Source organism: Rattus norvegicus, chromosome 9, assembly GCF_036323735.1.
Source record: "Rattus norvegicus strain BN/NHsdMcwi chromosome 9, GRCr8, whole genome shotgun sequence".
NCBI lineage: Eukaryota > Metazoa > Chordata > Mammalia > Rodentia > Muridae > Rattus > Rattus norvegicus.
The window spans coordinates 3,521,504-3,544,698 of record NC_086027.1 but is presented as its reverse complement, the minus strand read 5'-3'; the positions used below and the strand labels follow the sequence as shown (position 1 = coordinate 3,544,698).

Here is a 23,195-nt window from a genome sequence, read left to right as displayed (position 1 = left end):
AAGAGACACAGAAGAAAAAAAAAATCAGACTTTTTTTTTTTTTTTTTTTTTTTTTGCTGACTGAAAGAACTCATGAACAAGTCAGACACCACCCTTGTGGTAGAAATGTGAGAAAGGGTACTGTAAGCAAACGGAACAAAGAAACAGGCAGGTGTGGCTACCTGACCTAATCAACTGCAAACCATTTCTGGGCAAGAAATAGGGAGGGACAAATTATCCTCTTTAAAAGAAAATGCACAAGAGATTATCCTGATATATCAAACACAAGAGAACCAATTTTACACACACACACACACACACACACACACACACACACACACCAGAAAACCACAAATTGACACCAACACAGTAACAGGGGTAATTTCAATATTCTACTCTCACTAATAAGTTAGTAATCCCGAAAGAAACTAAATTGAGAAACTTGAATTAGGTAACATCGGAAATCAAATTACATAACAGGTATGTATCTAAGAGCATCCCATCTAAACACTAAAGAATTCATGTTCTCAGTAGCTCAGGGAAATTTCTCCAAAACAGTCCACATTTTAGGACACAAAGTAACCTTCAATAAATACAGGAACACTAAAATTACATTCTATAACCTATCAAAGCATTACACAATAAAGATGGATATGGATATCAACCACAAAAAATAAAACAAAGTACACAAACTCATAGAAGCTAAATAAGGCACTAATAAAGTGAAATTGGGTGAAGGAGGGTGAAGGAATCAAGACAAAGACTTTAAAATTCCTAGAATGTGTATGAAAATAAAAATAGGATATCCCGAGTCAATGGGCACAACAGAGGCAGTCCTAAGAGGAAGTTTACAATAATAGGGTCCTCGATATACCGAGTCAATGGGCACAATAGAGGCGGTCCTAAGAGGAAGTTTACAATAATAGGGTCCTCGATATCCCGAGTCAATGGGCACAACAGAGGCGGTCCTAAGAGGAAGTTTACAATAATAGGGTCCTCGATATACCGAGTCAATGGGCACAACAGAGGCGGTCCTAAGAGGAAGTTTACAATAATAGGGTCCTCGATATACCGAGTCAATGGGCACAACAGAGGCGGTCCTAAGAGGGAAGTTTACAATAATAGGGTCCTACATCAAAAGTAGAAATCTCAAATTATACCTTGATGGTGCATCTGAAGGCCCTAACAAGATAAGAACCAAAAAGAGTAGGTGAGAACAGATGAGTAAAATCAGAGCTGAAATTCATAAAATGGGACAAAACAGTTATTTACAAAAAAAACAATGAAACAATGAATTGTCACTTTGAAAGGATTAAGAAGATTGATAATCCTTTAGCCAAACTAAGCAAAAGAAAGAGGAAAATGGCCCAAATTAATAAAACTAGAGATAAAAATACATTAAAACAGACATTGAAGAAACTCAGAGAATCATAAAAATGTACTTTTCCACCAAGTTGGAAAAATCTAAAAGAAACAGATTAACTTTTAGATACATAAAACTTACCAAAGTTAAATCAAGATGTAATAAGTGATTTAAACAGACCCTTAATAAACAATAAGATAGAAATCATAATGTAAAATGTCCCAAGTAAAATCAGTCTAGAGCTAGATGGATTCAGTGCAGTACCTGCCAGACCTACAGTGAAGAACTAGCAATACTCCTCAAGTATATATCAATAAATTTAACCCACCACACATAAAGACTAAAGGACAGAAACCATATTAGGCATATGTGGTGGTTTGAATAAGAATAAGTGCAAGTGGATCAAGGACCTCCACATCAAACCAGATACACTCAAACTAATAGAAGAAAAAGTAGGGAAGAACCTCGAACACATGGGAATTGGAGAAAATTTCCTGAACAAAACACCAATGGCTTATGCTATAAGATCAAGAATCAACAAATGGGATCTCATAAAACTGCAAAGCTTCTGTAAGGCAAAGGCCACCATTCTTAGGACAAAATGGCAACCAACAGATTGGGAAAAGGTCTTTACCAATCCTACAACTGATAGAGGGCTTATATCCAAAATATACAAAGAACTGACAAAGTTAGACTGCAGGGAAACAAATAACCCTATTAAAAAATGGGGTTCAGAGCTAAACAAAGAATTCACAGCTGAGGAATGCCAAATGGCTGAGAAACACCTAAAGAAATGTTCAACATCTTTAGTCATGAGGGAAATGCAAATCAAAACATCCCTGAGATTTCACCTCACACCAGTGAGAATGGCTAAGATCAAAAACTCAGGTGACAGCAGATGCTGGTGAGGATGTGGAGAAAGAGGAACACTCCTCCATTGTTGGTGGGATTGCAGACTGGTACAACCATTCTGAAAATCAGTCTGGAGGTTCCTCAGAAAATTGGACATTGAACTGCCTGAGGACCCAGCTATACCTCTCTTGGGCATATACCCAAAAGATGCCCCAACATATAACAAAGACACGCGCTCCACTATGTTCATAACAGCCTTATTTATAATAGCCAGAAGCTGGAAAGAACCCAGATGCCCTTCAACAGAGGAATGGATACAGAAAATGTGGTACATCTACACAATGGAATATTACTCAGCTATCAAAAACAATGACTTTATGAAATTCATAGGCAAATGGATGGAACTGGAAAATATCATCCTGAGTGAGGTAACCCAATCACAGAAAAACACACACGGTATGCACTCATTGATAAGTGGATATTAGCCCAAATGCTCAAATTACCCTAGATGCACAGAACACATGAAACTCAAGACAGATGACCAAAATGTGAATGCTTCACTCCTTCTTCAAAAGGGGAACAAGAATACCCTTGGCAGGGAATAGAGAGCAAAGTTTAGAACAGAGGCTGAAGGAACACCCATTCAGAGCCTGCCCCACATGTGGCCCATACATATACAGCCACCCAATTAGACAAGATGGATGAAGCAAAGAAGTGCAGGCTGACAGGAGCCGGATGTAGATCGCTCCTGAGAGACACAGCCAGAATACAGCAAATACAGAGGCGAATACCAGCAGCAAACCACTGAACTGAGAATAGGACCCCCGTTGAAGGAATCAGAGAAAGGACTGGAAGAGCTTGAAGGGGCTCGAGACCCCATATGTACAACAATGCCAAGCAACCAGAGCTTCCAGGGACTAAGCCACTACCTAAAGACTATACATGGACTGACCCTGGACTCTGACCTCATAGGTAGCAATGAATAGCCTAGTAAGAGCACCAGTGGAAGGGGAAGCCCTGGGTCCTGCTAAGACTGAACCCCCAGTGAACTAGACTGGTGGGGGGAGGGCGGCAATGGGGGGAGGATGGGGAGGGTGAGAGGTTAGGGGGATGTTGGCCTGGAAACCGGAAAAGGTAATAACAATTGAAATGTAAATAAGAAATACCCAATTTAATAAAGACGGAGAAAAAAAAAAGATTGCCCTAGAGGGCAGTTTTGGTGGAAGAAGCTCAGGCAGTCCCGATGGTGGTGCCTACGACTCTGGAGGTGAAGTGGTGGATGTGGCAGCAGAAGGTTTTAAAATAAAACAGAAACGGCTACTTTCTACTACAGTCTTAGTGGGAGAGAGAATGAGGAGTCGTCAGGAAAGCTGTAGGCTCCTTTGAGACACTTGTCCTGAATGCAGTGGAGGAACTGTAAAAATCTGCCAGAGAAGGAACGACGATCTATAGTCAGAGAAGTCATTGCAGCTTAAACAGGAAGCCCCTCTTGTTCAGGACTGTCATACCACAGTTTGCAAAATAGTGCAGCCACCGATTAAGGCAAGAGTGTCAATTAGATGTATATTTCTGAGGTCTTTCATTTGTTGTAGCCTTTTCTTTTTCTTTTTATTACATCAGATGTATTGCCCTGTAAACTGCCATAGAGGTACCAGGAATAAAAATTTAAGGAATTTTTAACTTTTCAATAGTTGTATAGCTCACTTTTTCTACATCTTAATACAGAAACTTTAACAAAATGAAGTTTTGAAGGTGTTTTCTTGTGAGTTAACAAGAAGGTCATTGTTAATCACTATTTTGTCTGAATTTTACTAAAGTTAACTGTAAAGAAACAGCTACTGACTTGCAGTGTAAGGGGAATCTATTCTCCCATTTCCAAAACCATGATGAATGGGTGCTGACATGTAGAGAGGATAGATACTTGTATGCTTGCAATGTGTGTTTTAGATAATTAGGATTGGGTAATAAAAAACAGCATTTTGTGAATTTAATAGCATTAAGATTACCTTCAAATGAAAAAGACCTCAAAAGTTAAATTTTTAAAAAAAAATGGCACCTAAAGGTTCCTATATTTGAGTGCTTAGTCATCACGGAGTGGAAGTATTTGAAAAGAATTAGGAGCTGTAGCCCTATCGAAGGAAGTGTTGTCCTGGGCGTAGATTTTGAGTTTTCAAAGATGCAAACCACACCTGGTGTCCCTCTCTCTTCCTGTTGCCTGCAGATTCAATGCAGAACTCTCGGCAGCTCTGGAACCATGTCCACCTGTATGCCGCCATGCTCCCCATCACAATGAGCTAAACCTTGGGGAGAAGGTATATTGGGATATATCTCAGCATAACAGAGGCAATACACAGGAAGCAACGAGCCTAAACAGAAAGCAACAACACCACAAACTAAACGAGAGTCCCCCAAGCCAAACTCAGCCAGGCACTCCTCTCTGACAGCACTTACAAGTGAGGGGTAGATGCTGCTCTGTTATTAGATTCCCACACATCAATTTCAAAATAAAAAAATACCACACAAACAGAACAAGCAAGACTAATGACAATACAAGGGCTCAAGCTGAGAGGTCAAAGTACACACCATATACCTGAGCCTAGCCAAACACCAACTGAAATTTTCCTGCTTTGTGGATTATGAAATACACTTATGAACAAATACCCCAGGATCTGGGTTCATTCCTCATGGTATATGAACTCGGCCTGTGTGCCCACCGTAATAGGAGCATTGCAGCACCACCAGTCTGCTCTGTCCCGTCCAATATAAGTAAGCTGCACTAACAAATCCCTATTTGGTAAGTATCATTACATAATCTCCTCTGAATGAAGAGCATTGTAGTGTATGTCAACTGTGTTATCTGAGCACAAGACTCTCTGATTAATGGAAATGTAAGGACTTGTTTCAGCAAAGGTTGAAAGGTCTAGGCACCTCTTTCCAGGAATAGTGCTGGTTCCACTGTCAAATCGGTTCTCTGTAAAAATAATTGCACAGGCAAAGCTTTCTCCATGTTCCAGCTCATAGACAAACCCACACAGAACTAGTCACTTGACTTATAAGAAAAAGCAATGCAGTTCATAAGTAAAATATCCTATTTCTAAATAAATGGTACTGAAGGAATCATATGTTTATATTAAAAGAAAATCTTGACCCAACTATCTATCGATCCATCTCTCCATCTATCCATCCATCCATATCTATATCTATATCATATCTATATCTATATCTATATCTATATATCTGAAGTGGAAAAGGTTATGGATATCTATCTACCATGCGTGTGTGTGTCTGTGTGTGGTATAGATAGATAGATTGAGAGAGAGAGAGAGAGAGAGAGAGAGAGAGAGAGAGAGAGAGATTTTACAGAGAGAGAAAATGAAAAGGCAAAGGTTCCAAAAGTGAATACATTTTATACAAAATAAAATAAATGAAAGTCTCCATTGTCTTAAAAAGAGAATTCTTTAAAACAGGACCCAAAAATCAACTGAAAATGTTAATACATTTGGTTTCACTAAAATTAGAAGAATTCTTTCTCATTACCTCTCAAGCCAATAAAGAAAAAAGCCATATCCAGGACAAGACATTTTCATATCTATATCACATTCATATCTCACGTCTAGAAAATAATGAAGTCAGACAAATCAATTTTTATAAAAACCAACTTCTCCAGCAGGCAAAGGAATCAAACCAGCATTTTTTACAAAGACAACATCCAAATGATCGAGAAATATGAAAACGTTCTCAGTATCATAGTCACCAAGATATTCAACCAGAAAGCCATGGTAATGTTCCATTAATTACGCAACCATGAAAATGGTTACAAAAGAAAAAAGAAAAAACAAATCAAGCCCGCTGACAATGATGATTATGCATATTTCAGCAATCAGAAATATTCAACCTGTTTAGCATTAAAATACGAGCTGGGAAGATTGCTTGGTATTATCTACTACAGCATATGTTCTATGAAAAGGGTTAGTATTTATAATAAACAAAATTATTTATAAGACTATATACAACCAACTTGTATGACTGTTTTAAAACAATGTATAGATTTAACAAACCATCAAATGCTCCAAAAACATAGCCTTCATGAAATTATTTCATTATCCCCAAACTGAGAGTACCTGAATAATTCTGTTAAATATTAAACTAGTATGACACAGGACAAGAAGGGTTAAAGGAGGCTGAAAGAGAAAAGGAAGGGGACTGCAGAGGCCAATCATGCAGCTTGATCCTAATGGTAGCTGCCAATAGGCCGCTTTATCCCTCTGTGACCCTACTGACTGGTAAAAAGCAACTGAAGGTTGATAAGCTGTCTTCATTAAAAACAAACAAACAAACAAACCCTCACTGACCATTTTCCATTTGGAGTAGAAACCTGCTACCCATCTCATGCTCTCATGAGACAGACTGGACTCGCGTCAACCTACCTCTTTTATACTGTTTGGTTCACGTAGAGCTTACTATTTATAAACAGTAGAGGCATGCATGAGTTGAGTATATATATGCAGATATATATGCAGCTGTCTACACCAGAAAAAATCCACAAAAAAATGCTATCTTTAAGACCACATTTTTGTTCTATTAATAGCCACATACTGCAGTATTACGTAACAAATTTTCCCATTCTGTTATTCTGCTATGCAAATAAATTAATTCAACCATAGCCAGGAGCTAAATATACTTAGTAATCAGTATGGCCTTGTATATCTATAATGACAGAATTTTATGTGATCACTTTCCATTCTGAAAATACCATGAATCTACATCCTTGATTTATTTTAAATCCATCTGCTTCGTTTGGGGGATGTTAACACCTGCAACTTTCAACTCAGTATATTTAGCTACAAGAAGATGCCCTAATACCGACTCCACGGCCACGAAACGTGGCTCTGGATCAGACAGAGCTTGGTGTGCTCCACAGGACTGCAGTTCTAGATACACATTGTTAAGGACGCCATGCTTGCATAATTAGAATCCTGTCATCATTTCAAGACTCATAAAATCCTCTACAATTAACAAGCCAGAATGGTTTGGGCTAATAGGAATAAAAAGAGTAATTTTTTTTTTAAAAAAAGGACTTTCAAGGCAGACAAATTTGGTCTGAGTGATGGCTTTCATTACCCCATGTAAAGTCTGACCCTGCTTGGGAATTCTCTTTCAATCCCTATGCAAAGGTTTCCTTGCCAGTAAAAGGGACCTGCTGGTTGCAAGCTCTGCTGAGAGGTGTGTGAAATGAGCACTACAGAACATGCTTCTTCTTTACCTAACCCATCCATTACAGCGAAGGACTGAATTTCTAGCATTAGTAACAAACTAAGGAGATTCTCACCTCGACACTCTGCATACTCAAACTGTAGACTCCTTAGACTCTTTGTTTATTATTAATTCCACAGCACTCCCAATAAATATATTTCACATTCCAATATCAATGATAATAAAAGTTTAAGTAATTCCATACCTTAAAAAGAAACAAAAGCTGGACAAAAACTACATAAGCCACTTTTAGAAAACCCAAGTACCAGAGAAGAGAGTGAATGCTTTAACCAACAACCACACTCCCTGGCTATGCTTTTAAACTCTAAGACCAAAACATAAGAGTGCAAAGGTCGACTCTTAATCAGGAACACAAAAGGGACAGACCATTCAACTTCACGCAGAACAATTCTGGAAGGAATACAGTTCCCAAGCCCAACTTTATATGAAGGTGTTTTTTTTCTGATTATGTTCAAAACTAAGTGCATGAAAAAAGTTCTTATTGAAGTCCATAGCTCATTCCAATCAAAATCACCTGGAGTTAAATCTAATAATCTCTTCATTAAACTGAGTTGTCAGTCATCAAAACTTATTAACTCCCATTTACATAAATAACACGCACATACATATGAATATATATAAATATGTATCTTTTGTTTTCAAATACACACTTTCCACAGACACTGAACTTCTTCTTAAGCTCAAGGAGTAAGCAAGACATGGATACCCATGAGGTAGAGACGCAGAGCGGTATGAAAGTGCAAGTGGAGTTCGAGTTAGAGGGCAGAAAAAGAAACACTTCACCCTAACTGAGGGACAACTAGCCAAAAAACATCCAAGGCATGGCTAAGAAGGAGAAAAACATTCCCTGCAGAGAAAACAGCAGGACCCATGCAAACCCTAAGCTTTGATATTAAATGCATTCCACAAAGTTCCTGGAGAGGGAGTAATGGATCGCCAAGTGGTACACTTTCCAAAGTGAGGAGAGACACTATTAATAATTTTGTAGTGACAAAAAATAAAAACCTAGATTTCCCTGAGCCAATCAAGACAGACAGGAACATCATCCAGCTGTGGCTGCTTACACATATTCAACTGTACTAAAATACAAGATTCAGAAAAGCAGTGAAAGGCTTCACTCTCCAGAGCATCTGTCTATGAAGTTTCTCAGCACTTTTCTATGTGTTGAAATATTAATCTTCCAAAATTGGCATGGAAATACCAGTGAATTCTAATTCCAGTGGACCCGAAGGAACAAGCTCATTTCAGAATGATCTTCGATGTGAAGGGGGAAGAGAAAAAACATTCTAGCATGCTCATGGCATCCCAACTGCCTGTCTTGCACTGAGCACACATCAACTCACAGGATTCTCACAGTGCTACAAGAAGGGCTTTATCCTACTCACCTGAGATACATGATACACAAGGCTACGTAAAAAGGGTGCAGGGGGGCCAGAGGATTCAAAAGCCTCCCATTTAACTTCTATATTATGCCTTATGAGTAACCCCAAAAGGCAAGTTGAATGGGTTCCCTAGAATACATTTTACCTAACAAATCCTAGAGTACTAGAGGCCAGAGAACCCTGATGCCTGCCTTGTTCTGATATTGCAGAGTACACAGGAACCAGTGTCTTACCAGCAGCCTGAACTCATCCACTGCTAGACCAATGCAATTAATTATATGCTTGAAGAACCCCAAAGTTCTGGAGTTATTATGACAGGAAAAAGAGGTCTGGCTACACTTTCTCCAGTGGCTCTAGATTGGGTTTAAGTTTAACTTACTTTTGTGCCAAGCACAATTTTCTGACTCATTATTATCAGTAGAAAAAGAGATTGGGCAAGTGGCTTACATAGTTTCAACATATATCAATAATTGCTACCACTGGAATGGTCTACTGGTGAAAATACGTGGATCCTACTAACAAAGGCCAAAAAAGTAGCAGAACTAATACAGAGGTCTAGCAGTTGAATATCAGTATCATCTAAAATTTATAAGGAATAGGTCAGTTACTTGACTAATAAAACTACCAATGTTCATCTTATATCTACAGTTCTGGTACAAATAATATTGCCATATGTTGGAAATTCAAATTTAATAACTCAGTCATTAAAAACAAAACAGTATCATTTAAAGCCCTTGCAGAGCACAGAGCACTACAGAAGAAAAGCAAACCGGTATGGAAAAAGAAAGTTCTAAGATAATAACTTAAATGACTGATACAACCAACTAATAAAGCAATTTCCCATCATCTGCCTTCATGGATTTAAAATGCAAATCAAATAGAAGGGCTAAAAGGAGAAGGAAAAATGAAGGGCAGGCAAGACATGTTGGGGTGTAAAACCAGTGCACTCTGATTACTTTGAGAAACTGAATCAAGACTTGAGCTCTTTAAACTGAAACAATCAGTCTTGCTCTGATCTTTCAGCAGCTACTGGGTCTAAATGCATTAGCACAAAGTAAGGCGCAGAGCTGCTGATTGGCTGTGAGATATTCCGGTCTGCAGGGTCTCTTGGATCTGCCTATCTATTCAGATGATTCGCTTGCGACCCAGTTCCTAAAAGCCTGGCGTGCAGCTGCCTTTGTTTCTCCTTTTACGAGAAAGAGAAGAGAAAAGAAAGACAAGTATTTAGAGCTGAAAGCAGATATTAAGTTCTAATTCAAAAACAGAGTATGCGATCAGTGAAAACTGGCCAACAGTGGCAATGTCAGTTTTTTCCTGTAAAGAGCCCACTTGACTTAAACCACACTTCAGTGTAATACTCAGGTCTGCTTTTGCTATTTTGCTTGAAGATGTGTAACAGGCATAAAAAGTCTGGTGTTCTCCATGCTTGAGAGCTCTGCATATATGGTAAAATAAAGATAGTAGAACTATCTTTATATGTTGATATAAAGCTGGAAGGCCTAGCCAACAAGTATTTATGACAAGTGAAGAAACAGCTGCCCGGGTATGTTGTCTGTCAGCTATTTCTGCCAGCAGAGACAGGATTTTGTCCCCCTCCAACACCCCATACATTTAAAAGGGAAAAATCAAATCTAGTATCTCAGGGCAGCAAAGCTCCCTTACTTACACAGACGGTATCTATGGATGGAGTAATTTAAAGAAGAATGGAGCACAGCTCAGTCAAGGGATACCCTGCACACAACTCCAGCACCTCAGGCACATTGTTAACCTCTGCACTCCGCCCGCCTCCCTCCTCTGTGGCTAACACATTGGGTAAGCAGCACACTTTTCTCATGTCCCGCCCACAGGGAGAGTTTGGTAAACAGTGGTTACTGTTACCTCACCTAAACGTCAGGGACTGCAGTAGCTGCATGTCCTAAGTATGAAAGGGGTCTGACATCTATAGCTGCTATACTCTAAGTGTGTGGAAAGAGGAGGATGACAACGGTCTGGGGGGAGGGGGGAGCAAAGTTGGTCAAACTGCTCTGGGGCTTGACTATGGCAGTGGTTAGGAGAGTTCATAAATGTGTCATAGTTCATAAAATCGACAACAGGTGTGACTGTAATCATAGCACCCTTTTAAAACCAAAGTATCTAATTCACTCTGGTTAAAACAAAACACCCAAATTGATACAGTCATTTTGATATATTTATTTCTAAAATAAAACAAAATAAATCTAAGGCCCTAAGTGCTAGTTCACATTGTAATTAAAGAATAAACTATGTATTTAAAAAGTAAGAAGCCATCTGAAAACATTCACCAAATGATCTATTTGGATAGAAATGAAGTAGACTGCATTGAGCAGGGTGACCAAGTGAATAGAAAAGAGAAAATGAAAGTGCTGTTTCCATTGACTAGCTTACTAAAGACTAACGAGACTTCGCCCCGAGAACTCCAGTACTGTGCCTTTGCAGATAATCTCAAGAGCATACTGTTATTTTCAGTAAGTTAAAGAAAGCTAGAAATAGTTGCTGGTGCTTTCCATGACTCCTGTATCATTCCAAAGTATCTGTAAAATGTTTTACAATGCTTTCTCCCAATTTTCATGGAGACTGCTACCATAATTGAGGAGGTCTTTTGGTATAGATCTGTGTATCCATTATGATAGAAACAAATACAGCTTTACAATTTCTTGCTCATCGCCACTTGTAAAACAGATGAGTCAGCAAAGAAATTATTTTAAACATGTAGAGTTCTGGTCGGCTTACAGTCTATTTCTGGATCTGTCACTTAAGTTAGTATTGAGCCTTTCTTCTTTACCTACCACTTACCACATTTAGGCCCCAACCCCTCTTTGATTTAGTGACTCCTACCTAACAGGATATGAAGATTGAAAAGAAAATGGAAGACAGGAAAGAAACCTGAGACTGATATTTCAAATAACACAGGCCCATAAACACTGGCTAGCCTCTACTCTTCAGCCAAGCTCACTGGCCTGCTGGGCCATAGCACACTGCTTACCCATCTGCTCATGACCACCTGGCCGCACTGACTCCTTAAAGCCGTTCTCTAGAAAGAGCACAAGAAACCAAAGAGAAACACCACTGGGACCTTTTCCCATGGGCTCCGCTTAAGCATAAGCGCTTTCGTTATTTCTTTAAAAAAGTGAAATACAATTTCTGCTATTCATATGGCCAAGAGAGCTGTGCAGTAGTCATTGCTTTATGGAATTCTGTGCTAAATCAAAAGACTCCTTTATTCTATTACGATGTTATCTGTATGCTGTACGATGTATCTTTAGAAAACACAACACTAAATTCCTAAAGTCTAGATGTTTTAAGACATCAGCTCATGGAGAAACATAACTGCTTACCTATCTAGACTGGCCTTTTTTGCTATACTGCAGATACAATCAATTTTCCACACTACTTCCATGATTTTCAAGAAGGTTTAAGACAAAAATAAGTTGAACATAATGGCCAGAAAGGGGGTTCTGTCAAGTTGTCTTATGTGGGACAAGATACCAAGCTATGACTGGTAAGTCTAAAACCACCTGTTCCCAAAACTAACAGAACTTACAGAAAATACACACTTTCTTATCATTCCTCTGCCCTGATGGTCAGTGATTTATTGAACACCTACTACGATCCTAGCACTGTGCATCTAAGGGTGTAATGATGAATAAAAACTTGATAAAAAACTTTATTAAGGAATAAAGAAAAATGAAACATAACTTAGAAACTCAGAATTCAATATAAGCAGCACCACCATTTCTCAAATGGTGATTTCTGAAAACTTCATCATTTTTTCCATGGGCTTCTACAGTAATGACACTCAGTCTCGATTTTGTAAGTCACAAATAGGCAAGTTACACTTCATTCTTGACTCCCACAACTGTCAAAGGGACAACACCATCGCTGTCCATTGTGCTTCCCTATCAACCCTGCTATGGATGGTAATAAATTCCAGTCTTTTAAATGTGAAAACAGGCCACCAAAAATCCTTGAGGGAAAAGGTTGTTAAAATTACACAAACCGGTATATTCTCTAAAACTTTCACATTTTACTGATATCACAATGCAAATTCACCAAAAATATTTAACCAATGAAAACAGAAATATTGAATAGCTCTGCAAATAGGAGATATATAATATATATATTATATATAAATAATCATATATACTTGTAAACAACTTTCAGGGAAACAAACTTCGTACTAGGAGAAAAGATACATCACTAAAAGCTACAGAAGCAACAAAAAAGACACTACATTTCTTGGTTTAAAAGTTAGGTGATACACTTGATCTTTAAAGACAGGCAATGTACTTGATCTTTAAGCCCTTCAACTGTGCCCTGTCCACATAGAAGCTGAAGCCGTGGATGACAAGGCTAGATGCAGTTTCACAACGGCCTCTTACACAGCATCACAGTGGTCTACTTCACTACTTTCACAGTTCCTGAGCACTTCTGAGTTCAAATACCACCAGTGCCAACTCTGTGCTGTTGGCACATTCTGACCTGTCTCCTAAGGGTTGTCAGCCACAAAAGGGACGGGTTAGCACCAGACAGCATTCACTGCCCAATCCTAAAAACCCCCTCGATTCTGAAAAAGCCACATTCCATGCTTGCTCCATATTTGAGGAAGCCAAATGGTTGGTCTGGCTCAAGGCTCTACTTTTCTTAGCTTATCAACTTTCTTTTTCCACTTCTTGTCACAAGAAATATTTTTTATGCTGCAACTACGGTGCAATTTTTGAAGGAAACAACCACAAACTCTGGGTGTCACCTCTTAAAATTTAAAATTCACAAAACAATTCGTGGCTTTCTAAACAGCACCATGGAAAATAAACAAAAACAAGCAGAACCATTCCAAAGGAACTTGCTGATCTGGAGGGCTGCTCATAGCAGGTAGGAAAGAATTAAATTATGCAGAACTGTAATCTCCCAGAGCTTTTGAGGCTAAAAAAGAGGAAATCTGTGTTTATGTTCCCTTTCTCTGAGTAATTGAAGGAGGGGTGCTTTACATACTCCAAATACAATCACTTGCAAGGGGCAACCAATTACAAAGTAGATGAGAAGAAATCTATTAAATAATATATATTAATTGCCTGAGGTTTTAAGAAAATATCTTCCCACGATCCCCGTCCTTTAACATACAATAGAAACATTACAGGGAGTGTGCCACCAGGCTAAGCTGCCTCTGAAAAGCCTGTCCTGCTCTGGCAGGTTCAAGGCCATTTAATTCCAAGTCAATCTGGATAGAGGTGACAGCCCCAAGTTGCTCTGGGGATGCCAGTGCACAGCTCTCATGCACACTCCAAATCACCTCTCCATTCTTTCCCAATGCCACTGGCTTGCCAATCCCTGCTTCAGCTCTCCAAACATCCCTGAACCCTTGCTTCCCCTACGCAAAGGGCTCACTTTGCATCGCCTCCTTCTGCCACCGCTTCCCCGGGGCGGGGAGAGCGAGCCCAAGGACGCGCTCCGGTCTCCTACCTACCTTGATGATGCTGCTCCGGCGGGGCAGGCCGCCCGGCTTGCTGTCCCTGGGGACCGGACCCGCAGCCGGGCTAGGGGTCCGCGCGAGCGCCACGCCTCGAGGTCCCCTGGCAGGGCTGGCCCGGGCTTCGTCCCCGGACACTCCGAGGCTGCAGTCTCCGTTGGAAACCCCGCCGCTGTCATAGCGCGCCCGCCCGTGGCCGAGGCGACCTCCCCCGCCGCTACCGCCGCCTTCCCCGGCTCCCGCTTTCAGGGCGCCCTTGGCGCCGAGGGCCGGGCCCGGGGAGGTGGGCAGGGCCCCGCCTGCGGCGCCCCGGCCACACTCCGCCATGGGCGCCCCACGACCCGCCTGCACAAAGCCGCGTCCCCGCGTCCCGGCCGCCGCCTCCGGCCGCCGCGCGCGGCCCCTCCTCCTCGCCGCCGCCGCCTCGGCCGCTTCTTCCGCTTTTTCTTTTCTTTTTTTTTTTTTTTCTTTCTCTTTTTGATCGGGATGTGGCGCGTGAGGCGAGCTCGCCTACGGCACGGAGGACGTCGTGCAGGCGGAGTCACCTCTGGGTGCCTGCCGGGGTCGGAGAGAGAGGAGAGAGAGGAGTCAGCTTGGGCGGCGGCGCCCGGGCTGCCGGCACCTGGGGAAGGAAAACACACCCCGGCACACGCGCCGCTGCGGGCGCCAAAAATAACGCGCGCGCGCCGGCGCCCACCGCTGCGCGCCGCGTCCCCTCAGGCCCGGCGCTCACCGACGAGCGCCGCGTCCCCTCAGGCCCAGCTCCCGCGCGGTCTAGCGGCGGGGTGCGAGGGACACGTGCGCCCACTCCGCGGCGCAGGCGACACGGGGAGGCGCGTCGCCCGGGTCTCCCGGCTCCGCCCAGGCCCGTCAGTCCCCCCTCAGGGCTCGGCGGAGGCCCAAGGCGGCTTCTGAGGGCCCCCAGGCCCACTGCGACCTACCCGCGGCCATCGCCTCCCGAGCTTCGCGCTGCCCCCTACAGGCCGCGGAGACCCGTCCAGGCTCGGGGCGCGGGCGTTGAGGTTGTGGTCGCCACTCTCCTAGGCCTGCTGAGCAGGGCGCACTCCACCGCCAGCTGTCAGTCACCTAAAGGCATCCCGAGGGGGCTGCGAGCCCACATACCGCAGGCGGGCCGCAGGGCATGGGGCCATGGTCTTGGCTCTGCACCTTGTTGCCAGCCCCTCACTCAGAACCCGGTCCCTTTCCAGCCTGCTCTCACTGAGCTTCCTCAGTGGAGCAAACCCATTTTACACACAGAAATCAATTCCTTATGTGCCCTGGACTGTGAAACCCAACGTGCACGACTGGTTGTCAGGATCTGGGGTAGGGATGGCATGGCTGGCAGGCGTTGAGAGACAGAAGACCTCCCCAGAGTTTATTTGGTGCTTCTGCGTTGTTCCACGGAGATTTGTCTTTGTAGACTCTCAACTGTGTCTTTCCTAAACCTGCCATCAGAGATGCTTGCTTGTCCAACCCCTAGTGGGTACCATCCAAATCAGGACCATCTTTTGGGACAGGGTCAAAACTCAGTGATCAATGTGTCTCTCCCATATGCAAAGACTTTCCTTAAACCTTCATTCCTGGAGCCTAGGAAGAGTGCAAGACCACTGCGTAGCCTGGCAGAGCCATTGGCAGAGTGGCAGGACTCTTGTGCACTGTGTCATACCAGAGGCTCCACCCACCTCCCTGTACCAGGCACTCTGAGGCCCATCTCCTGCCTGGTTCTAGCTCCAGTTTTTCTCTCACTGTATTCCCTGTTATGGAAAAGACACTTTCCCTGGGCCCAGGAGTGCCTGAGAGTTCCTTGGGACAGAACTTAGAGACCTTGTCCTCATTAGCATGATATGGTACCAAACTGCCCAGAAGTCTCTAAGGAAATGAGCTTTCCATTCATAAACATGCCCACACTTTCCTCAGATGCAACATCAAAATCCCTCTCTGTTATTCTTGGGGTGTTTTAATTCTTCTGATCCCCTGGCAAGCTTTTGTAGAACAACTGGGCAAGTCAAATAGGACCTACACATTAACAAATGTTTCTTATGCATAAACAACATTTTAATTCTTTTTCCCGCCCCACCCTTCATATTAACTCCTTTCATAGTTTAGCCTCAAAATACTTTTGTCTTCAGATAGTTTTGAAGGAATTGTCAAATCAACTTTTCATTTGATTTATTAGATGTACTGTCATAAGTGTGTTCTGAGTTTGTGAGAGGACAGAATGCAGAGGTCTTCCTGTAGGAATTCTCTAGTAGTGATGTTTTCACTAATCACCTAGAGGATCCTGCCCCTCCTGTAGTAGACTCTAATCCTCTGCATTTACATGTCAATAGAAGAAACCTGATTTAGCCAACAAAGATTCTTCAACACTTTCCCTGAGAGCTCTGAACTGAGTAGGGGCATCTTGAGGGTCATACACCCAGAATGGGTTGTTGTTTTAGTTGCTTGGTTGGTTGGTTGTTGTTTATGGACCTACCATCTACTTCACAAATGCCCTCCAAAATGAACACTTGTCTATTTCATTCTAAATTCCCAACAGATCGTATCAGGGAGATTTCGTTGAAATAAACTTGGCATTTAAATTAAAACGTTCCCCAAAGCATCTTGGCAGATCTGTAACTAATGATGCCAGACACCCAAGGCCTGTGCCAGGTTCCAATTCATTCCTGACCTAAGTACTTGTCTCCCACAAACTCCTGCGCACACGTGTGTTAGAAAGACACAACAGCCAACCGTTAGGTACCTTGATGTGGTGACAGGAAGAGGAATGTTCCTGTAACATGCAATTCTTGGCTCCCAACCTGTTTCTTAAGCTCAGTTAAGAGTTTTTCTTCGTTACAAACAATACAATAAGCAAGTATTTCTCCTCCTTCCTGCCTGTGCCTCTTCAGTTGCTAAGGGATTGCTTTCCATCACTCCTGTTCTGTGAGCAATGGTGTTCAAGAAATTGTAAATAGTATGCCAAAATCCTTGCTGAAGTGTTTTCATGGCATTGTAAAATTCATAGACGTTAGAGTTAGAAAAGGAGCCAAAATGTAGTCATTCAACAAATACTGTGTAGCATTTCCTTTCAACTAATTTCCAGAACAAATCAATAAAATGCATTTGATAAAATGTTCCTTCTGGATAACTCTGGGGTGTTGGTGACAGTTTGTGGCATCTATACAGTAATGGTTGAACTCTGATAAGCAATCTGTTTAAAGTCAAGGGATACCTTTATAATCTCACTCTAGCATCCTGGCCATGCATAGCTTTGTCTCTCTCAGGCCTTCCTCACATTTCAATCAGCTCAGCTGTTAATCGTTGTCATTCCTCACAAAACTGTCTTCCATTTGTTTGCATTATTAATTTGAGACTTAGGACGTGAGCTATTTAGAGCCCCAGGTCCATAATAAACTCTGGGTCTCCCCGGATAACCCTGATGCTGTTTACAGGCTTCTCCCTGTCACTCACACTGTTGTTGGTCATGAATTCGGATCTGGTTTCCACTCCACAGGCTCTAATATTACAAGTCCAGATTTCTCTGACTCACTGAGCACTTGGCCTCCACGTGCTTCTCTCTTCAATGTATTCTGATGACTTTTATTCCTCCAAACCCACTCTCATCTTATTTCCTACATTCCTCTGAAGATGCAGTTCAACTTCAGGCCTTCCTGTTTGACTGCTCCCTGCATGCTCACTGTAGGAGAAGAGTGGACCAGAAAGTATGGAACAGTCTAGGGAAGTGGCAGAGTACATCATAGCACTGGTCCCAGAGGGGTCGTCTGCTTCCTGAGTCAATCCATGCTTTCTGTTTTATCTACTATGCCCCCAAACACACCGTAGTCATCTCCTCAGCCGTAACAACAAGAAGTAGGTAATGTCCTTTCTCTTTCTGAGCATTTATGTGCCAAAAGTTTTCATTTCCATGGCCTTACTCTCCTTTGGCACTAAAGGACCTTCAACCACGTTCCTTGGATCTGTGTTCCACAAGCCCAGGTGGCTGCCAAGAAACTGTGCACTCAGATGATTCCATCAGTGCCTTCCAGTCAAGGAGGAGCCACTTTGTGAATTCATTACATTTTCTCAGCAGCTGTTGAATTAGATAGTGCTCTAAGGTAACCTATTAATTACTGGGGATTCAATACAATTATTCTATTGTAAAATGTAACAATTCCCTCCAAAGGTACCTACCCGTTTTTATCACACTGCAGTTTTTTTGTTTGTTTGTTTGTTTGTTGTTTGTTTTGTTCTCTCTTGTCCACTTGAGTGCTTTATGTCATCATTTTATCACAGGAATCATTGGTCACTGCAAACACAAGTGTGGATGTGTCCTGTGAGTAATGAGAGAACCTGGGGTGGGAGTGTTTAATCAACTGAGAATTTAGAGTGTTCAATAGTGATAGACTTTGCGTAGAAATTACAGAGGAATGTCCTGCCTGAGTCATATGATTTTCAGATCTTTGACACCGGAAACATTCCAGCGTTCTCCGATGTCTGAGGAGGATGCAGGTACAGTTGAGTATAACCGCCAATCAGCAGTGTGGGGCAGCAATATGGAGTACTGACGTCTCAGATCACCTGGGAAGGAATCTTACTGCCTCCGTGAGGAAATGCTGGCCCACACAGACAATTTCATTTCATTTTTCCAGAGAGGTCACAAACCTGGAATATAAAACTTGCTACTTACTGAGTTCATTTTCTTAGAGACACCACAAAATGAGAAAGAGCTGACATGTTGATTGCTATTGTTTATTAGTACTTTTCAAACAAGATCTCTAACTGTAGCCCAGGCTGACCTGGAACTAACTAGGCATCTCAGGCTAGTCTCAAACTCTTGGTAATCTTCCTGGGTGCTGGCATTTTAGACATGAGCCACCATGTCTTGTAAAATGCATAAAAAGACCTGTTCTCCCCTATTCTACCATCCACGGCACGATAAACAAGAGCTTGGGAGAGTCCTTCTAAATTTACATTTCTTTGTATCTTGTTAACATGGTTTTCAAGGACACACTTATTTTCGTGGATGTTAGCAGTCAAAGAGCCAATGTGCAGCATATTGCCCCAGACACACCTCCCTCCATCTACCCATCTCACACTCTCGGCCTTAGAAAGGTCTCAGCTCTGAAACCCACCATCCAGACAGAAGTATGACCATTTCACCTTTCACGTTCTAGTGTTTTCTGTATCTGTAATAAAAGCTATGAGCAAAAGAAACTCGGAGAAGAAAAGGCTTAGTTCCTCTTAGGCTACCAGGACATGATTCATCACTGGTGAAGGCTTGACAGGAACTCAAGGCAGAAGCTCCTAGCAGAAATCATGAAGGCACACTCTCTAGTTCGTGCTCTGCTAACTTTCTTACACAGCCCAAATCCCCCTGTCTAGGGATTGTGCCACCCAGGGCTGGGCCCTCCCAAAGCAGTCATTGAACAAGATAAAGGCTCACAGACATAGCCATGGGCCAATCTGATTAGGGAAACTCCTCAACTCAGCTTTCCTCTTCTGCAATGAGTCTAGGTTGTGTCAAGTTGATAATGGAAACTAACCAGTGGAAGTCCCAGCTCCTTCCCCGCCCCCCAAACCTACCTGTCAGTCACCCTGTCCCATTTTCAATCCACCAGCATTCTTGCAACCTCCCCCTGACCCCTTGTCCTCATGGCCAAGACGTTTAACCTAACATTCTCAGTGGCATGCTGGTCCCTTCTTACACTTGCCCTCCCGTGTCCACCTTGCCAAGATGGATATATTTCTACAAATGTCTACATATATCTAATCATGGCGTTTTCTATGCATACTCAAGCTGCCACTCAGCTGAAGAAAAAGAAAGTCATGTAGCCAAGCTATCTGACAAACATATGACTTCTGTCTCTAGTGAGTCCTCCGTGCTTTCAGGCAACATTTTACCCTTTGCTACTAGGCATAGACCTTTGTTCTCCAAACTTTTGGTCTTCTGATTGCTCCCCTGTCTCCCTAGCTCAGAAGCTGCCCTAGGATTCTTACACAGTCAACTGCCTCGAAAACTTAACTACATCGGCTGTTCCTCCAATCTGCCTGCCCTCACCCCACTCACCTCCCTGGTGGTCTAAAGTTGGCTTCAAATGAGAAGCTGTGTGTGTTGGGTGTGATTAGCTTCCTCTGTTAGGATTGATCTTTGGATCTTGTCACCTTCCCTTGAGTACAAGGTGGAGTCTTTCCTGAAGGAGTGGCCCACACCATTGCCAAATGTAAGAACAGGAAGAAATCAAGATCTTTGGAAACTGCCTTGACTCTGGTATCATAAAGTGACATAAAAGGAGAAGATGCCTTCAGAAGATGATGGAGTACAGCTCAGTGGTGGGCACTTGCCTCTCATGCACAAGGTCCCAGGGATGAAAAGAACAAAGTATTCTAAGTGTGCTCAAGGTACTAACGTCTTAGACTGTGAGTAGCAACTCTGTATGGGGTCACAGAAGCGAGTGTAGGGGTGCAAAAAACTGGGCCACAGTAAAGGTGTTCAGAGCATGTATTCAAAAATTCATTCAAGGCCAAATACATGATGAATTCGTGCTGTCTGGCAGAACTCACCCATGTTGCCTCACATGACCTTACCACTCTTGGACCTGAAAGTGTACTTTGAGCTCATGAAACATGCTGTGTGATACCAAGGCTGCTACCAGGAGCCCCGCAGCTCCTACCAACACTGCTGTGTATCAGGAACTGCAGTGCTTTCAAGGTAGACACAAATTTTTCTGCTGTTAGATAAATGCTGGTTTAATTTCAGAAAACAACATTTTCCTACCATTTCCTAATATTTTCCTACCATCAGTTCTCAGCATGTAAATTCAATTCGTGTATTGGATCACGTTGGGTTAGAATGATTTGTCTTTAAAATCACCACTTAACTTCTTGATTTGGGCTTTATTTTTTTTAATTGCTAAATGAATTTTGATTTGGAAGTGAGACTATTTCCAGCAAGTTTTGAAATGGCCCTATACAGGCTTTTGCCATTTTGTGCTACATAGTTACACAAAGCAGTATCTTTTGCTCTGACAATCATAAAATCAAAATTTCCATCAAATTTGAAAAACATTGAAGATGTTCTTCATCCTGCTCATATCCAGTCAAGCTTTTAATCTTTTTGTAAAAATAATTACACATGGTACATGCATCTCATTAAAATGAAACGTACCTTTGTGCTGATTTGAATATGTTTGGCCCAGAGAGTGGCACAATTAAGAGGTGCAGCCTTGTTGGAATAGGTGTGTCACTGTGGACGTGGGCTTTAAGACTCTTGTCCTAGACACGTGGGAGCCAGTCTTCTCCTGGTTTCCTTTGGAATAAGATATAGAACTTTCAGCTCCTCCAATACCATGTCTGCATGGATCTGCCATATTTTCTGTCCTGATGATAATGAGCTGAACCTCTGAACCTCCCATTCAAAGCCAGCTCCCATTAAATGTTCTTTCTAAGAGTTGCCTTGACCATGGTGTTTCTTCACAGAAATAGAAACCCTAACTGTGACAGACTTTGTCTTTAATAAATAATAAATGTATACAAAGAATTATTCTTAAATAAGTTTATTATTTATTGTCAGCAAATGGTCCACCTGCACTCCTATTTTAAATACTTATACATATGGATGGCATAAAAATTTGGGGAGTTAAAAGTGGTCAGGAAAGAGTTCAAGAGACCCTGTTCAAAGCAATGAGAAGGGAATTCAGAAGCCAGGCAGGGAGGAGAGGCCTTCATCAGAAGCACCCTAAGGCTGGATGCTGAAGCACTAAGTAAGTGACTTCAAATCACTCCATGTGGTTTTAAGTTCCTATGTTGTTAGCTAAGGCAGATTTGCCAACCCTTGCTCCCCTTCACTGTGACACTATGAATACAAGGACAGTCCATGAAGAAGAGAGGACACCCTCCTCCCCACCTCACTCCCAGCCAGCATGAGCCAGTGAGCTAACAGTCAATGAGATGCCAGAGCAAAGAGAACTTGAGCTGAAGAGACCAAAGTCACCTACAATACGGAGGGTCTCTCTCCTATGATATCACTGACATGGCACAGGTCCTTGTTCTCTCTCTCTCTCTCTCTCTCTCTCTCTCTCTCTCTCTCCTTTTTGTTCAGTCTTTCTCTGTCCATAGCTGCATCCTTCCACATATTAATACATTGTAGACAGCTTCCCTTAACTGTCTCCCTCTCTTCTTACTCTCCTTTCCTCTTATGAAGCCTCCCTGTCCACAACACATCTGTTCTGTAATTCTCTTTCTTTCTCCCCTTCCAGGCTGCTTTTATTCTGTCTGCTTTCTGCCTTTTCCACCGGAACTGCCTTCCTCGAGATCCTGGTCGACACACTGAGTGCTGATTTTCAGTTTTTATATTTGTTGACTTTTTCTGGAAAATTTGATGCTAACCCCTCTATAGTTGCCATGTTCCCTGGGCCTGCCAAGGTTCTGGGCTGACACATCAGCTCAAACATATTACATCTGAACTCCAGAGATCGGTTTTCCTACACTCCATATGTCACTCAGGAGTGTTCAGCCCACCGGGTAGCACCACTGAAAAGTCAGCATCAATAGCCACCTCCTGAGTCTGTTGCTCTGTTTAACCACTGAGGCATTGCAAATTAACCTAGAAATGTCTCTCCAGCCCATTCCCACCAGAATGGACTACTTACTGTGTCAGCACACTTCACACAGACTTCTGCACTTGCCTCCTTACCCTGCTTGCCACAGTTCCCTTCCAGGACCAAGCTGTGTCTGTAGCTCCAACAGAATGATCCTTGGTAGGGGTGAGGGATGAGGTGGAGTTGGATTTCTTTCAAATTCAAACTCTCCAATGGTCTTACTTCAAGAAAACTTATATACAAGGACAGTTATAAGCTAGGCCTTGGGTTTCTTTCTAGTATAATCT

At 42.3% G+C, this 23,195-nt stretch overlaps 1 protein-coding gene across 5 annotated transcripts in view; it reads right to left on the bottom strand.

Annotated features, from left to right (window-relative positions):
* Positions 1-15,582, bottom strand: part of Plcl2 (phospholipase C-like 2) — a 184,596-nt gene extending 169,014 nt beyond the window's left edge. The window contains exons 1-2 of one of the 5 annotated variants that reach the window (XM_039083165.2): positions 15,274-15,582; positions 14,330-14,887 (exon numbers count right to left, since the gene is read on the bottom strand). In XM_039083165.2, the coding sequence (XP_038939093.1) occupies positions 14,330-14,659 (330 nt within the window). In that variant the 5' untranslated portion in view covers positions 14,660-14,887; positions 15,274-15,582. The other 4 variants (XM_039083164.2, XR_010054577.1, XR_010054576.1 and 1 more) reach the window with 4 other exon arrangements.
* Positions 15,583-23,195: the final 7,613 nt, after the last annotated feature.